We start from the raw sequence: 18,945 nt of genomic DNA, 5'->3' as shown, positions 1-18,945 counted from the left end.
GTCCACATCAAAAAAAATCTTAAAAAAAAAAACCCTATCATTTTCTCCCATATAACAAATAAGGTAAAATACCTACATATATGAGGACTTAGTTGAAAAGACGGGGCTTTCTTCCACAGGTATTTCAGAAGACACACACTAATGGCATATTTGAACGTTATGATGTTTCGGATAAAGAAAAAAAACTATATACATTAAATGATTATAAATTACCTGAATATACAGTTTGCTACATATGAAAACACACTTCTTTTTTTTTGTAAACTAAAATTATTTTTATTATTATTTTTTTAATTTATTTATTTTTGAAAACACACTTCTTTTTAAAAAATTTCTTGAATAGTTCTTTACATTGAATCAATCAGTTTTCAAAACATATTTTTACCCTCTCGTTCAACTTACCCCATCAGCAATTAAGCATTAAAAAATGTTGTTGGGGGCTTCCCTGGTGGCGCCGTGGTTGAGAGTACACCTGCTGATGCAGGGGAGACGGGTTTGTGCCCTGGTCCGGGAAGATCCCACATGCCGCAGAGCGGCTGGGCCCGTGAGCCATGGCCGCTGAGCCTGCGCGTCCAGAGCCTGTGCTCCGCAACGGGAGAGACCACAACAGTGAGAGGCCCGCGTACTGCAAAAAAAAATGTTGCTGGTAATTAGTTTATCTGTGGTCTAATTTTAGTATTTCCCTAGTAAGTTTACATATTTTTCTTAAAGACAAATATGTTAATTATGTTTTATAGCAGTTTATTAAGTACATTTTCTTTTATTAATTAATACATAGTTAAAACTTGTTACCTCCTATCATAGAACAGGAAATTGGTATTTCCAGTGACTTCAAATCAATGGTAATTACATTTACCATCCAGTTTAAGGTACATTTGTTGTCTCACTGAATGTTCTTTGAGTTGGTTTACCTTGGAAGGTCTCAACTGCAACAGAATAACTACATCTTTGGTGGTGATGGATGGATGGAGAAGGTGGATTTGTTACTGGTGGTTGTGGTGTTTTGTTTGTTTTGCTTTCTTTGTTTTGGGTTGTTGTGGGGTTGTGTGTGTGTGTACAGTTTTTTGTTTGTTTTAAGTGGTGGTATATAGGGCACTGATACTTTGTACTTTATTCATAATTTTATACCTTGGCTTAAGTACTTTAAAATTCCTATTCCAAAATGGCGAAATGGAGAGTGATTTTTTTTCCCCCTCACTCAATGGATGTAGCTAAAGCATGACCACCAGCTTTAACTGTCCATGAATCCCTGGGCTCACATGGTAAGGGCATTACTTGAGAGGAAGCAGTCGACATAGGTGGGCACTCTTTATACATGACGCTGAGAGCTAAGCTTGAGCTTAGCAGGGCGGCCCCATGCCCCAGTGTTCAGCATCTCGTCAGGTTGTTTTTGGCTCCCGTTTCCTTGCTCTTGCAGGTAAGAAGCAGCCCTTCCGGGCTGACTGGGGTTGGCCTCCTGCCCTCTCAATTAGGCCTAGCCCACGCCACTTCCACTCCCCATCCAGTAGCTACTGCTGGAGATTTTCCGGATCCCACCATGGCAAGTCCCTAGGGAATGCTATGTGTTGAAATTGTTTTAGCATCGTGCACATTGAACTGATTTCCTTTGGAAGGTGCTGGCAACTTTCCCTAAGATGGGAAAATTTGGTTTATGTGGAGACAAAACTTCACAGCTTGTCATGGAGAGAGACCCAGGACCCCTTATCTCCATCTCCTGCTGGGCACAAACACCGGCTGCTCAGTGGACAGCCGCTGTCTTACTCTTATTTGTTCTAAAATGCCGTCAGTGGGGCTTGGAGGACACAGACACAGTCCCTGGCCTTATGAAGCTTCCAGCCAAGTGCAGGAACCAGTTATTAAACACCTACTCACTCAGATTAATGTGAAATTAAACCAGTGACAAGGGCCATATACCAGAAGTACACAGGCAACCACATAATAGGGGAATTTGCTCTAATCGGGGAAGGCTTCCCTGCAGAAGTGATGAATAGGCAGAAATCCCAAGGAGGAGGAAAAATTAATTTAGCAAAGGGGAGTGAGCAGAAGAAAAGAATTTCAGGTATGTGCAAAGGTGTAGAGTGAAAGGGAATATAACACTTTGGAAGAATTTAGATAGGCCCAAATGTGCAGCAGATGAGGGGAAAAGACAGAAAATAAATAGGTCCAGATCATATAGGTGGGTAATCCGTATTACTATGTATGGATTCTTGTCTTCATTGTAAGAACAGTGGAAGCCATGGAAGGGTTTCATCTTAGATGTGAGGGGGAGGAGATTTAAATGGTCGGCTTTGCCTTTGGGGAAGGTCACTCTGGTTGCAGTACGGAGAAGGGTGAGGGGGGTACAAGGTAGATGGCATTATACCAGGGGCAGGGCGACTGCAGACATCTAAGCAAGGGTGTCTTCATACAGATGAAGAGACCTGGGGAGGCTGGAACCATACTGAGGAATTTCCAGGCTTTGGTGATGGGTTGCATGTGGACAGTGAAGACCAGTATGGGAATTACTGTTTTTAGAATGACTCATACTTCTGGTTTGCTTAGATGAAGGGATGGAGGTGCAGTTCACTGATGGGTGGACACAGCGTGCGGGAATATCGTGGGTTTGGTTTTGAACATGTTGAGTTTTAGGACCTGTGAGACCTCTAAGAGGAGATGTCAAGAGAGCAGTTGGTGTACAGTTATGGGGCTCAGAGGAGGCATCCGTGGGAAGAAACATAAATATGAGAGTGTTATGCTTATCGTGCATTATAATATAATACCATAGGGAAAGAAGAGGGCTTACGATAAGACTTGATTAACTCCAAACTATATTGACTCAGTAGAAAAGAGAGCAGGCAGAAGGAGAACGAGGTGAGTGTGGTATCGGAAACCAAGGAAAGATAAAGTTTCATAAAAAGGAGGGGTGGGGAGGCAGTGCTCAAGCTTGATGAATGACAGAATCAAAAAATGTGTATTAGATTTAGATGTTGCTAGTGAGTGACCTTAGCAAAAGCTGTTTCCTCTCTGGTATTGATTCAGTGCTATCTACTGTGTGACATAGGGAAGGTCATTTAACCTCCTTGATGTCAGTTTCCCCATCTGCAAAATAAGAGAAATGGGGCGAAATCAGAGGTTTTCAAATTTGTTGGAGAAACTGGGAAACGTTGTAGTGACGTCGAGCTTAGATTCTGGTGCCAAATTGCCTGCGTTTGAGCAACCACTCTGCCTCTGACGGCCTAAGTCCCTTGGGCAAGTAACTTACCCTCTCTCTGCCTGTCTTTCCTCATACATTTAAAAGTGATCACAGGATTACTGGAAGTAAAGTTGACCCCCCAACAACACAGGTTTGAACTGCATGGGTTTACTCATATGCGGATTCTTTTCAGTAGTCAGTATTACAGGATGACAAGATCTGCGGTTGGTTGAATCTGCAGGTGTAGAACCCCGGATGTGGAGGAACTGGGAAATTGGAGGGCTGGCTCTGAGTTATACGTGGATCTTCGGATTTTCCACTGCACCAAGGGTCGGCACCCCTAACTCGCGCGTTGTTCAAGGGTCAACTGTATTAGCTATACATTTCGCTAATTAAATGAATTAAGTTGATGGCTCTTAAGGAGAGGCTCTTAAGAAGAGATGGTGTTGGTGGGACTCTGGGTGTCCCGTCCCTGTTTCAAACAAACATTTCCACTTCGATGTGTTTTTAACATCTGAAATCTGCTTATGATTTTGTATGTAAAAAGAGTTTCAGCGCTAACAGAAAAATTGTGACATGTTTCTTCCAATTTGTGTAAAAGTCCACAAATTTGTGAACGCCATACTAGGTATCAGTGCTTCTCAATCTTAAATGTGCATACACATCGCCTGGGAATCTGATTCATCAGGCCTGGAGTGGGTCCTGCGAGTCTGCGTTTCTTCCAAGCTCCCCGTTGAGGTCAGTGATGCGCACCTGTGGACCACACTTTGCCTGTGTGGCAAAGCTCGAGGAAACAGTACCAAAGTCAATGAGATTATCTGATCAGTTGACTGGTGCAATGTGAGGTGACCTATTGACTTCAGAACTAATCTTTTCCTAGTGAAGGAGACCACAACGGAAGTTATGCAAAGTAGCCCTGTAGTCACCGAGAACCTGTCTGGTAGCCCCTGCAGGAGCCCCACTGTGCTGACCGCCCCGCTTCTGTTTCTGCGACAGGTGCCTGCAGAACTACATTCCCGCCCACAGTCTAACCCTCTCCTGCCCCGTGTGCCGCCAGACCTCCATCCTGCCCGAGAAGGGGGTGGCCGCGCTCCAGAACAACTTCTTCATCACAAACCTGATGGACGTGCTGCAGCGAACTCCAGGCAGCAATGCTGAGGAGTCCTCCATCCTGGAGACAGTCACCGCTGTGGCTGCGGGGAAGCCTCTCTCTTGCCCAAACCACGATGGGAATGTAAGTGAGCGGATTGCAGGCACTGCCTGGGCCGAGGGGCTGCTTGATTTGGGGAGGCTTTGGTCAATCAGAGGGTATATACACTGAAACAGAACTCCACCTGGAAAATGAGTGATTGAAAACACTTTTTACCTGTCCTCAGACTATTTTGCCTGCTTCCTTTCTCTGACCCAATTTATTTAAATAATAAGATCAGTCTTCATTGTGCCGACTTAGCACAAATTGGTTTCCCCAGGAGAGCAAACGGACAACTGTTTGTAAGCTGGGCATACTTTGACCCACAAACATCTGTGTAATAAATTACGGAGAAAGATTTAATAGTAGATAAGTTCTGCAAAGTGAGAATGATTATTAAAATGTTATTTACAGTGTTTTATTTTTCTTGTGAGGGAAATTTTCCTCATGCTCCATTAGACCCTATTCCTTAATCATAAATAATCTGAAGTTATGTGAATCCCTGATCAGAGATTATAGCCTGTAGACCCCAAACATACTTCCTTCTGCCAGCAAACACAGTAACCATCATAAACTCGGGAGGACCGGTGTGTACCATCGAACGATGGATTCACGGCAGCTATGTAGCCTGAAGAGGCAGCATTGCATAGCAGCTCACTGCCAGCTTTGGAGTCAGACTGCCTGATTCAAATCCTGCTCCTCACACTCATTTTCTGTGTCAGCTTTGGGAAATGTACTAAATCCTCTGTCTCACTTCCTCATATGCAGAAAGAAAGTAATAACAGTCTCCCCTACAGGATTATTTGGAGAATTAAATATTTTAGTCATAGAAAGCATACTGTAAGCTCTCTTTAAATATTAGCTTTTAAAATGATTTCTAATTAATGGCTTATTTCATTTTTTTCTTTATGTAGTGGCCACTTCAAAAGTGTTTGAAACTGCTGTAATCAAACCACTGAAGTAACATGAGGTTCCTAGGGCAAAGCAATAATTATTAGCCGTAACTAATAACTGTTGGTCTACCTCTCATAGACCCACTGTGCTGCAGTGTCACTGGCCTCCTAGAACTTGCCAAGTGGTTTCCTACCTTGGGCCCTGGCTGCTGTCTGTTCCTCAGGCCTGGAACGCTCTACGTTCCCTATTTATGTGGCCAGCTCATTCTCATCCTCCATGTCTCAGCTCAAATTTCTACACCAGGCAGTCCTCTCTAGCTCACTCTCTAGGGCAGAACGCCTCTGACACCCGGTTTCCCACCATCATACCATGTCTTGATTCCCTTCATGACATTTGCTGTGTTCTGCCTGCCTCCAGCTGTGTATCTGCTGGCTTTCCTTGTACAAAGTGAGCTCCAAGAGGGAGGAACCATGTTCATCATTATACCCCTAGCACTCAGCACAGCATCTTACACATGGAAGTGTACATACAAACAGAGACCAACCAAATGAGGAAAAGCAAAGGCTATTTACTCAGCACTTGCTGTAACAAGGAGTCAGACCATCACTTGTGTTTTGTCAGAGACTCAAAGTCAGGCAGAGGAGCGGGAAAGCTCTGTAGTAGAAAAAAGGGGAGGCTTCAGCTGTGCCCTGATTGGGAGTGTTTGGCATGGAGAAGCTGGGGGCCAACTAATTAGAAGGGGGACATCCTACGTGACTGCTTAGGGGTGCAGATTTGGCTTTCTCTGGTTGGTCCTAAGTCAGAAGAGGGACAAAAATTATAGAAGCTGTTAATTATCAAGTCCTAGCCATTTGGGGTCAATTGGTACAGAAGTTATTGTTTAGCTTTTTGGATTGTTAACAGAGACTGCAGTCTGACTTACAGCAGGCTGGCTCCCTGGTTTGTTTCATTGTGGATAAGGGGGTTGGTTTCTTGGGCAAGTTGTGGGTCAGAGTTTTATTTTTGTATGGTCCGTGTGCATTTTTTTATTCAGTCTCTCAGAAGTCAGTAGTACACATTTTTAAACAAATGGCCGGACACCATGCTAGGCTTCTCACATACCACTCTGTGTAAATTGGTACTGGTTACCTTCATTTTATAGATAAAGAAACTGAGACTTGAACAGTTTAAGTAACACAGCTAGTTGACACATCATAAAAGCTAGACCAGGAGGAAATAGCCTCCTGAGCGTTTTGCTAGCCAAAACAAGAGAGACATCGTGGATTACATATCCTTAATTATTTAATCGAAAGCACACCAGGCTATCGATAACTGTAGATTTTCTGCACACTGTACTCCAAGGGAGAGTTACCATGTAAGTTTTGCAAAAGGAACTTTAAAGCGTGCCCTCTTATGACCGCTTCTCACACTGGCTCTTAGTGAATGCTAAGGCTGTCTCCTTCTGGGGCTCACATTCTAAATACTAGTCTGGGAAGGCATTTCCATCAGGTACCTGAGTCCCCTTCAAGAGTAGTCCAGGTAGGGCTCTCTGGACATCTGACTTGATAGGGGAGTAAAGTTTTAGAAACTTTAGGAGATCTACTGTAGACACTGGTCCACATTTGGGGTGTAAAGGACAATCGTGTGGAATGAGAAATAATGGCAACTGAAAAGATTACATCAGTAAGTAAAGGCAAGAGTGTCGTGGAATTCAGGAATGAGCTTGCAGCTCAGCACAGCTAGAGCATGGAGATGCCCCAGTGGTGATGGGAGCATAGGTGGGCTGGAGAATACAGGATGAGTCTAGAAAGATAGAGGGGAGAAATTGTGACGAGCTAAGAATGTCATCGAGGAAAGGTTTGACCTAAATTCCATAAGCAGTGGAGAAGCATTAAAACCTTTTAAACAGGAGATGGGTATGTTAATGGCATTGTGGAGGAATAGCGTAGCAGAGACTGGAGGCTGCACCACCAATTGAGTTTAGTATTGAGTTGTCCAAATGCGAGATGATAAGGGGTAGAACAAGAAAAGCATCAATGGACTTGGAGAAGGAAGGATGAATTTCAGAGAAAAGAGTATTCTTTCACTTGAGAATCTGCTTCCCACTAATAAAAAGGCATATACTAAAATCTGTTCAACTAAGCTATTAAGATTGTGAGAATTTGAGCCATTCAAATTGATCATATAATAGGTAATTTTTTAAAAATCACTGTATTTTTCCATTGTGTAGACCAAGTTCCTGCACCACAATGCAATAAAATTACACTAGTAACATATGTTACAGAAGAAACCCCAAATCTTTTTTAAAAGTTTATAATTATTTAATCAAAGAAAAAAATAGCAAAATTAGACTATTTACAAAATGTTGAAAGTGTAAGCTTTATCTATTAAATGTATAAGATAAAGTCATTATCTATACTCAGGAAATTTTATATGTTTAAGTATTTTATTTAAAAAGAGTTCATTTCAAGAAGTTAGGAAAAGAACCTTGAAATAAATATATGGCACACGAAAAAAAGAAAATAGTAAAGATAACCTTGGAGAGTTTGAAAATAATGAAATAATTGTGTTGATGAATAAATCCAAGAGCTGAATTTTTTTTAATTAATGAAATAATCTGACATCTGATAAAGCACCAAAGGGTAAATATAAATAAATCAAATTGGGACTAATAAAGAGATATCTGTATAGATAGAAAGAAGATTTTAAAATTAGTAGATCAATTCTCTGTGCTAAAGGCTAATATAGTGAAAGTTTGAATGAAGTGGATGATTATCTAGGAAACTACAAATGATCAAGAAAACCCAAATAGACCTATAATCTTGAAGGAAACTGGTGAAAGTTCATTTAAAACTGAATGCCTTCAAACCTGTATAAAACAGATATGATTCATAGTGTTTATACTTCTGGATCATAAGAAAAGATAGGAAGCTACCAAATTCACCTATGATATACTCATTAACTCTGACACCAAAATCTAGTGAAGACCGAACAAGAAGAAAACTATGACTCATTCAGTTTATGAAAGTAGCTGTAAAATTCTTATTTAAAATACCTGAGCAGGGACTTCCTTCGTGGTCCAGTGGGTGGGACTTCGCTCTCACAATGTAGGGGACCCAGGTTCGATCCCTGATCGGGAAACTAGATCCCCCGTGAATACCGAAACTAAGAGTCCGCATTCCGCAAAGAAGATCCCACGTGCTTCAAGGAAGACATGGCGCAGCCAAAATAAATAAATATTTTTTTAAAAAAATAAATAAATAAAATAAAATACCCCAGCAAACTTTTACCGTGTAAGAGCACTTACTTACTAAGAAAAAGATTGAATATCACAAAAGAAAATGAGCCTAGTACTTGAAAAATTCACAGGAGATCTATAAACAGTTAATAATCATAGGAGAAAATAAATGTTAAGCTTCACAAAGAATTCCTAAAGATGTATTTCCTGAGACTGCCTGAGGAATAGAGACCCTTGGATGCCATAGGCTGCTAAGAAGAAACAGTCACAGAGATGCTAATTCCAGCAAAGGTAAAGAAGCCTTTAGGTTGAAATGTTCCCTGTTTCTCTACCAAACATATCACATCAAATCACATTAAAAATTAACTCTAAAGAATTGGATCCTCCTGGAGGCGAATGAAGCTATTTAAAGTGTGTTTTGAGCACTTTTTCTATGCTGGGTCATTATGAGTCTTTGGAATCATAAAACGTATAAACTAGCAAGAGGCCCTGGAATATTTACTGCATGTCTTGAATCATTCTATTGTTCCACCATAGATTGTAGGAGTTCTCTGCTGATGCTCTGAAACGGGGGTCCTCACTGCATATTCAAGTCAAATGCATGCAATATTACAGATAAATGGCTGCAGTTAATTGCCATGGGTAAATCTTTAAAAACAATTCAAATGATTCAATAAAATCGGGCAATTAACAATGAAGCAGGATGTTGCCCTCATAAACTGCCTGGTGCTGATTAGCACATGTGGATGAATGCCTGTCATTTACTTTAAGTGCTGTGACACTATCTGTCTTCTAATTAAACTGCCATGGCTGCATTGTTCAAATACAAAGAAAAATGGGAATAATGGTTAGTGATTTAAGAGGTTCTTTGCACTTAAAGCAGACATTTGAGCTCATGCCTCAAAGTCCCAGAACACAAATGATCCTTAAGCCCTGTTGTTGCTGGCTTAGGTGCCTTTCTAACAAGCATGTTAAGAGGTGCAAAGGAGAGATCCTCATTAAGAATGCCCTGCCTTCCAGCCCCCACTTCCAGAATCCTGGCGGGGAGTGGGTGGGTGGTGGTGGTGGTGGCTGCAAAGCCCTGACCATCCTTTTCAGCACGTTATTATGCATATGGTCCTGCCATCTCCTCTTCTAATGAACACAAATGGTGACTACCTGTCAACAACAACAAGCTCATCCTGGGCTCTGGCCCACCCACCCTTGGGAGCACCAGTGTCCTCTCACCCAAGATGGATGAGTTCAACTGAGTTGCTCACCTCCCACAATGAAGTCTCAGCTTGAGTCAAAGCTGTCAGAACCTGAGCACAAGCATTAGAGAATGACTAGTTGTAGACGCTTCAAAATGATTTCAGGGCCTTTACTTCCCAAGAAACATCCAAGATACAGAACCAGGGACAACTACCCAGGTCTGTTGCTATCTCTTCAAAGATGCAATCAGTTTCTTAAAATGGAGGTTAAAATCACTTAACGTAAAACTCAACATTTTAACCCCTTTTAAGTGTACAATTCAATGGCTTTTAGCATATTTAAAAGGTTGTCCAAACATCACCACTACCTAATTCCAGAAGTTTTTCATTATCCCCCAAAGAAACTCCATACCTGTTAAGCAGCCATTCCTCATCCCTTCCCGACACCCCAACCCCTGGCACCCACCAGCCTGCTTTCTGTTTCTAAGGATTTGTCCATTGTGGACATTTGATATAAATGGAATTCTACAATATGTGGCCTTTTGAGTCTGGCTTCTATCACTTAGCATAATATTTTCAAGGTTCATCTATATTGCAGTGTATATCAGAACTTCATTCCTCTTGTATGGCTAAATATTATACCATAATTTGTTTATCCATTCATGAGCTGATGGATATTTGGGTTGTTTCCACTTTTGGGCTATTATAAATAATGCTGCTATGAACATTCATGTACAGTTTTTGTGTGGACATACGTTTTCAGTTCTCTTGGGTAGATACCTAGGAGAGTGGAATTGCTGGGTCATACGGTAATGTTTAACCTTTGAGGAAGTGCCAACTGTTTTCATAGAATTATACCATTTTATATTCCCACCAGCAAAGTATGAGAGTTCTGATTTTTTCACATTCTCACCAACACTTGTTATCTGATTTTTTGAGTCTAGCCCTCCAAGCTGGTGTGAAGTGGTGTCTCACTGCGGTTTTGATTTGCATTTTCCTAGTGACTAATGATGTTAGAGTATTTTCCTGCGAAAATTGGCCATTTGTTTACCCTTTTTGAAGAAATGTCTATTTAATTCCTTTGACAATTTTTGAATTGGGTTCTTGAGTTGCAGGGGTTCTTTGTATGTTCTGGATACTACATCGTTGTCAGATATATAACTAGGAAATATTTTTCCCATTCTTTTTACTTTCCTGGTACTGCCCTTTGATACACAAGTTTTTAATTTGATGAAGTCCAATTTATCTACTTTTTCTTTTTTTGCTTGTGTTTTTGGCATCATATCTAGGAATCTATTGCCAAGTCCAAGGTCATGAAAATTTAACCCTATGTTTTTTTTCTAGGATTTTTATAGTTTTAGCTCTTACATTTAGGTTGTTAATCTATTTTGAGTTAATTTTTGTATATGGAGTGAGGTAAGGTTTCAACTTCATTCTTTTACACATAGATATCCAGTGGTCTTGATGTCCCTTGTGGAAAAGACTCTTTTCCCCCATTGAGTGGTCCTGGCACGCTTTTCAAGAATCAGTTGACCATAAATGTATGGTTTTATTTCTGGACTCTCAATTCTATTCCATTGATCTATATGCCTATCCTTATGCTGGTAATGCACAATTTTTATTACTCTAGCTTGGTAGTAAGTTTTGAAATAGGGAAGTGTGAGGCTTCCAATTTTGTTCTTCTTTTGAAAGTTGTTTTGGCTATTCAGGGTACCAGTGTAATTTTATATAAATTTTAGGAATAGCTTGTTCACTTCTGTGAAAAAAGAAGTTGGAGTTTTGATAGATATTTCATTGAATCTGTAGATCAATTTGGGAATATTGCCCTCTTAACAATATTAAGTCTTCCAGTTCATGAGCGTGGGATATCTTTCCATGTATTTCCATTATTTAGGTATTCTTTAATTTCTTTCAACAATATTTTGTAGCTTTCAGTGTACGAGTCTTGTACCTTCTCTGTTAAATTTATTCTTTAAGTATTTTGTATTCTTTTGGATGCTATTATAAATGGAATGTTCTTAATTTCATTTTTGGATTGTTCATTGCTAGTGTATAGAAATACAACTGATTTTTGTTTGTTGATGTTGTATCCTAAAGCTTTGCTGAATTCATTTGTTAGTTCTGATAGTGTGTGTGTGTGCACGCGCACATGTGTACATTCTTTGGGATTTTCCATATATGTCATCTCTGAATAGAGAAATTCTTACTTCTTCTTTTCCAGTTTGGATGCATTTTATTTTTCTTGCCTATACGCTCTGGCTAAAACTTCCAGAACATTGTTGAATAGAAGTGGCAAAAGTGGACATCCTTGTCATATTCCTGATCTTAGGAGGGAGTCACCATTAAGTAAGCTGTGGGGTTTTTGCAGATGCCGTTTTTCAAGTTGAGGAATTTTCCTTCTATTTCTAATTTGATGTGTTTTTTTTTTTTTTATCATGAAAGGGTGTTGGGTATTGTCAAATCCTATTTCTGTATTTACTGATCTGATCATGTGGGATTCTTCCCCTTCATCTTATTAGCGTGGTGTATTACATATATTGATTATTGTATGTGGACTACCCTTGCATTCCTGGAATAAATCCCACGTGGTCATGGTGTTTAATCTTTTTAATATGCAGCTGGGTTCAGTTTACTAGTATTTTGTTAAGGATTTTTGCACCTATATTCATAGGGATTATTAGTATTTAATTTTCTTTTCTTGTGTGATGTCTTTGGTGTCAGTATATTACTGGCCTAATGAATTAGGAAATGTTCCCTTCTCTTCTAATTTTGAAGAGTTTGGGGATTGGTGTTAATTCTTCTTGAAATGTTTGGTAGAATTCACCAGTGAAGCCATCTCGCCCTGGACTTTTCTTTGTTGGAGGTATTTTGAATATTGATTGATCCCTTTACTTATTGTAGGTCTATTCATATGTTCTATTTCTTTTCTGAGTTAGTTTTGGTAGTTTGTGTGTTTCTAGGAATTTATCCATTTTATCTAGGTTATTTGATTTATTGACATACAACAGTCCATAGTATTCTGTTTGTCAATTTTGTTGATTCTTACAAAGAACCAACTTTTGGCTCATTGATTCTCTCTATTGTTTTTCTATTCTCCATTTTATTGATCTCCACACTAATCTTTATTTCCTTTCTTCCGCTTGCTTTGGGTTTAATTTGTTCCTCTTTTTCTAGTTCTCTAAGGTGGAAGCCTAGGTTATTGATTTGAGATCTTCTTTTTAATGTAGACATTTACAGCTATAAATTTTGCTCTGAGCACTGTCATAAGTTTTGATATGTTGTGTTTCTATTCATCTCAAAATATTTTGGGGATTCCCTGGTGGCGCAGTGGTTGAGAGTCCGCCTGCCGATGCAGGGGACGCGGGTTCGTGCCCCGGTCCGGGAAGATCCCACCTGCCGCAGAGGCCCTGGCCGCTGAGCCTGTGCGTCCGGAGCCTGTGCTCCGCAGCGGGAGAGGCCACAACAGTGAGAGGCCCACGTAATGCAAAAACAAAACAAAACAAAACAAAATATTTTGTACTTTCCCTTGTAATTTCTTCTTTGACTCATTATGTTTGTGTTATTTAATTTCCACGTATTTGTTAATTTTCCAGATTTCCTTATGTTATTGATTTCTAATTTCATTCTACTGTAGCCAGAGAAGATATTTTATATGACTTCAGTCTTTTTAAATTTATTGAGACTTTTGTGACCTAATGTATGGTTTCTTCTGGAAGATGTTGCGTGTGTACTTGACAAAAATGTGTCTTCTGTTACTGAACAGAGTGTTCCACATGTGTGTGTTAGGCCTAGTTGGTTTATAATGTTGTTCAAGTTCTCTATTTCTTTACTGATCTTCTGTCTAATAGTTATATCATTATTGAAAGTGGAATATTGAAATCTCCAACTATTATTATTGAACTCTCCATTTCTCCCTTCAATTCTGTCAGTTTTTGCTTCATATATAGTGGGACTCTGTTGTTGGTTACATATGTATTAATAAATGATGGCTTTACCATTTTATTATTATATAATGTCCTTTTTTTAATTGAAGTATAGTTGATAATGTCCTTGTCTGTTATAACAACTTTTGTCTTAAAGCCTGTTTTGTCTAATATTAGAATAGCTACTCCAGCTCTCTTTTGGTTACTCTTTGCATGGAATATCTTTTTCCATCTTTTTACTTTCAACCTAATGTGAGTCTCTTATAAACAGCATAGAGTTCACACATTCAGCAATGGCATTATAGACGTACTATGTGGAGGGAATTATCTAGGCTCTGGGTGAGACAGTTTCAGTGCTCAGTAACTTAAAATCTTATAAATATTTCATAAAAGGGCTATGAATAAAATTGCTTTAGTGGGTGCATTCACTTTATGAAAATCCATCAATCTGTGTTAGGATTTATGCCATTTTCTGTATGTGTGTTATACTTCAAGAAAAAGATTCCCCCCGCCCCAAGTGCTTTGGGAATTCAATATTGGAAGAAGTTATTTCCAGATGAGAGAATAAGGGGAATGCCTTCACAAGGAAACTAACCTTCAGGCTTTATGTTATATTGATACCGAGAGTTCACCACAGTCAGGGTAAGGTGGTTTTATTTTCAGGTAAGCAAATGATATCATCACCGCCATCATCACTGCTACTACTTATTAAGAACTTACTACGTGCCAATGCCAGGCATCATCTGAGTTCTTTGTGCATATTAATCTACCAAATCCTCATAGCAGCCCTGTGAAGTAGATTAGTACATTACATGACTGTCTCCATTTGCCAAAGCGAAAATTGAGACACGGTGAGGTCACGTAAGTGGTGGAGCCAGGATGCAAACTGTTGCATCCAGCTCATCTCTTATCCAAAGAGTAGCCGTTCTCAAGGTGCAATCCAGGAACTCTCATGGGTCTCCAGACCCTTTCAGGGGACCCACAAGGTCAAAACTATATTTATGATAATACTAAAACATTATTTACCTTTTTTTTTTTTTTTTTTTTTTGTGCGGGCCTCTTACTGTTGTGGCCTCTCCCGTTGTGGAGCACAGGCTCCAGACGCACAGGCTCTGGACGCACAGGCTCAGTGGCCATGGCTCATGGGCCCAGCCGCTCCGCGGCATGTGGGATCTTCCCGGACCGGGGCACGAACCCACGTCCCCTACATCGGCAGGCGGACTCGCAACGACTGCGCCACCAGGGAAGCCCTATTTACCTTTTTTACTCTCAACCTCTCAAGAGTATTCAGTGGCATTTTCCAGAGACTCTACTATATGTGCTAGCAAAACAGATTGAATGCAGAAGCAGATATGAGAATCCAGCTGTCTTCTATGAAGCCAGACACTGAAGAGATTTACAAATATGAAAAGCAATGCCATTCTCCTCACAAATTTTTGTTTTGCAAAATATACTTTTCATATATTATTAATGTTAACATTTATTTTTGCTTTTGATAAATTAATCAATATTTTGAATGTTTCTCAGTTTCCATTTTTAACCTAATAAATAGCTATAGATATAACTCATATAAACACAAAGCATTTGGAATCCTCAGTCATGTATAAAGAGTGGAAAGGGGTCCTGAGACCAAAAAGTTTGAGTACCAAAGCCCTATACTGTTCTGTCTTAGGGGAGTGGCCAAGAAAAGCTGGTTTTGTGGCCATAGCGACAGCTTTGGAGCCCGATCCACCTCTGTTCGACACCTGGAACATAAACATTTATCTTTCCTTTTCTCCTGTGAAACTGGATATAATACTGCCCACATCCTGGGGAGGCTGTGAGAATTAACTGAGAGAGTGCAAGTGAAGGCTTAGTGCGTGGTCAGCACTCAGTCACTGGCACCAAACCTGGAATTGCTCTTGTGTCACCCGCAGGTGATGGACTTTTACTGCCAGTCCTGCGAGACTGCCATGTGTCGGGAGTGCACGGAGGGGGAGCATGCGGAACACCCCACAGTCCCCCTCAAGGACGTGGTGGAGCAGCACAAGGCCTCACTCCAGGTCCAGCTGGACGCTGTCAACAAAAGGTGTGCATACCTCTGCCTGGCTCCTGACGGGCCGCCTGTGGCCTCAGGGTCTCGTGTCCCAGTGGGATAGAAGATTCATGTCACCTAAATAAACTGTCCTTTGATCATAGGGCTGTAGTCATAAACTAGTGAGTGATGAGGGTCATCCCCTGCCCCTTGGTAAAATTCCAACCCCCTTTTGTTATGAGTGGTGGTTTTCCTTTTAGTACCTTAGTATGATTAAAGGAACAAAATATACTCGAGGAAAATACACTCTCAGGAGATCTCTGAAATTTGTGCCTGAAACCAGGCTGTCTGAAGAGCCTTTCTTAGCTACTGTTCTTGACACACTTAGAAGCCACTGTGCCGACTGTGACTGGCTCATCTCTATCTGAGCCCAGCATGGTCCTGAGCAGCAAGTGCTCAATTTTCCTTCTCCTTCCCTGCTTCCAGGCTCTTTATTTGGCATGGAAATGAAGAAACAGAGTAGCTGTGTGATGCATGAGAAAGACCAAAGAGAGGAAATAAACAGCAAAATGAAAATAAATATCTTTACCAAAAGTTGAAGTGAGAAAAGTGTGGCTATTCTATACTAATTAAAAGAACTTGGAAACTTGCAAGAAATTCCCAGGAAACTCTGAGTTTGGATAAGTTTTTCATGTGATTGGGTAAAAAGATACAGCTATATATTTAGGCCAGTGGTCCTCAACCAAGGGCGATGATACCCCCCAAGGGACATTTGGCAATGCCTGGAGACAATCTGGTGTCACAGCTGTGTTGGGGGGAGGGGTAGAGGAAAGGTTGCTGTTAAACATCCTACAATTCACAGGACAGCCGCCTGCAACAAAGAATTATCTGGCCCAAAATATCAATATGTCAAGTTAGAGAACGCCTGATTTATTTTTTTCTTTTTCTTATTTTTTTATTGAAGTATAGTTAATTTACAATATTGTGTTAATTACTGCTGTACAGCGAAGTGATTCAGTTATACATATATATATACATTCTTTTTTTAAAAATTCCTTTCCGTTGTGGCTTATCACAGGATATTGAATATAGTTCTCTGTGCTCTACAGTAGGACCTTGTTGTTTATCCATTGTAGAGAACAGCTGATTTAGAGTGTGAGAAAAAGCCATGGGGTTCTGAGAGCTTCGAGGCTTTGTACCATCAATTTTTTAAATTAAATGATTGAGGTAGATTGAAATAGACGTGGACCCTCAAAATCTCTTCTCTCAAAGGCAGTAATTATGTCATGTCTTATTCACTCTGTTCTTCAGTTATTACTTTTTAAAGATGATGAAAGGCACAGAAGATGTTTCTTGACAAAATATAGTGTTTGGATAGTTTTTTTTTTATTTTTTACTATTTCCGTGTGGATCTTATTATAATAACCACCTCTGATAACTGTCTTCCAGGCTCCCAGAAATAGATTCTGCTCTTCAGTTCATCTCAGAAATCATCCATCAGTTAACCGACCAAAAGGCCAGCATTGTGGATGACATCCATTCTACCTTTGATGAGCTCCAGAAGACTTTAAATGTGCGCAAGAGCGTGCTGCTTATGGAGCTGGAAGTCAACTATGGTCTCAAACACAAAGTAAGACTCCACCCTTTCCTACCGACATCCTGTGAGAGGTGCACTATCGGGGGCCTCCCTGGCGCTAGCTTACTGTGTTCTACCAGCGGTAAAGGGGACTCAAATGGGTTAAGTGTCACTGTTGTTCAGTAAACAGTAGTTTTTATTTAGTGGCTTATCCAGCTATTTCTTCCTTCCTGTTTTCAGCAGAACTATGATTCTGTGGCCTTAAGTACCACTTGATAACTTGACACAAGGCAAAGTTGAATATAAAGTAATGCTTTCAGGATTTAGGGTTAAACTGGATTGTTTTCCTTCCTTAATTATAATGTCTAATCGTCTCTTAATTGCTCTCTCACCCACACCAACCTGTTAGTCAACTTCAGAGTGAACCCTTTCAGCCTTTGTTTAACTCTGCACATCCCATCACAAAACCAGGGATGAAAGCTTCCGATATTCAGGTGTGGAGTTTTCGTTTGTCTGGTTTCTGTTCCTTTAGGTGGTGACAGGGAAGCTTTGGACATTAGACAAAGATACTGAATAATGAATAAAATTTCAGATGTCAGGCATAGCAATCTGGCTGCCAAGCTGTCGGTGACATTTCTGCTTGCGCCTATCCAAGACACATGACCCCGTAAATATGTGTGTGGGAGAGACAGGCGAGGAGGAAGGGAAAGAGAAGGGACTGGTAAGCGATTTAGGATTCAGCGTGAGAACGAGGTTCCCTGGGTTAAACCGAACACCCCCTGCCGGGGGCCAAGAGCGCGGGCAGGTGCGGGCCCGGGCGCCCTGGGAAGAGCTCACCGGGCTTGGTTTCCCCGCAGGTCCTCCAGTCGCAGCTGGATACTCTGCTTGAGGGGCAGGAGAGTATCAAGAGCTGCAGCAGCTTCACGGCGCAGGCCCTCAACCACGGCACGGAGACGGAGGTGCTGCTTGTGAAGAAGCAGATGAGCGAGAAGCTGAACGAACTGGCGGACCAGGATTTTCCGCTGCACCCGCGAGAAAACGACCAGCTGGATTTCATCGTGGAGACCGAGGGGCTCAAGAAGTCCATCCACAACCTCGGGACGATTTTAACCACCAACGCCGTCGCCTCCGAGACGGTGGCCACGGGCGAGGGGCTGCGGCAGACCATCATCGGGCAGCCCATGTCCGTTACCATAACAACCAAGGACAAAGACGGCGAGCTGTGCAAAACGGGCAACGCCTACATCACGGCGGAGCTGAGCACGCCCGACGGCAGCGTGGCGGACGGGGAGATCCTGGACAACAAGAACGGCACGTACGAGTTCCTGTACACAGTACAGAAAGAGGGCGACTTCACCCTGTCCCTGCGGCTCTACGACCAGCACATCCGCGGCAGCCCGTTTAAGCTGAAGGTGATCCGGTCGGCGGACGTGTCCCCCACCACTGAGGGCGTGAAGAGGCGCGTAAAGTCCCCGGGGAGCGGCCATGTGAAGCAGAAGGCTGTGAAGAGACCCGCTAGCATGTACAGCACCGGGAAACGAAAAGAGAATCCCATCGAAGACGATCTGATCTTCCGCGTGGGTAAGGGGGAGGCGGCGCTGCACCTGAATTCTGAGCTTTGCTTTGGTTAAGGGGTGACTGGGAAAGTGTTGCAAATTGCAGCTTTGCAGGTCACAACTAAGGCTGACGAGATACGCGTGTATTTTATTAGGTGAGCTCATGCAGTCTCCTTCTCCGGAGATTTTATGATTTATTTTCCCCTCCTCCTCC

At 41.4% G+C, this 18,945-nt stretch overlaps 1 protein-coding gene across 4 annotated transcripts in view; it reads left to right on the top strand.

Annotated features, from left to right (window-relative positions):
- TRIM2 (tripartite motif containing 2) overlaps nucleotides 1–18,945 on the top strand; it is a 102,550-nt gene that overhangs the window by 47,001 nt on the left and 36,604 nt on the right. For all 4 annotated transcript variants that reach the window (XR_016393368.1, XM_089912308.1, XM_089912306.1 and 1 more), the window contains 4 exons: nucleotides 4,169–4,406; nucleotides 15,502–15,653; nucleotides 17,049–17,229; nucleotides 18,033–18,756. Coding sequence is in view for 3 of the 4 variants with exons in the window: in XM_089912308.1 (XP_089768434.1) it covers nucleotides 4,169–4,406; nucleotides 15,502–15,653; nucleotides 17,049–17,229; nucleotides 18,033–18,756 (1,295 nt within the window). In the remaining variant the exon portion in view is untranslated. The remainder of the gene's footprint in view (nucleotides 1–4,168; nucleotides 4,407–15,501; nucleotides 15,654–17,048; nucleotides 17,230–18,032; nucleotides 18,757–18,945) is intronic.

The sequence above is a fragment of the Delphinapterus leucas genome, chromosome 5 (assembly GCF_059928025.1).
Source record: "Delphinapterus leucas isolate spDelLeu-1000000601 "Yukka" chromosome 5, BTC_Dleu_Yukka2, whole genome shotgun sequence".
NCBI lineage: Eukaryota > Metazoa > Chordata > Mammalia > Artiodactyla > Monodontidae > Delphinapterus > Delphinapterus leucas.
This window is presented reverse-complemented; position numbering and strand designations above follow the sequence as displayed.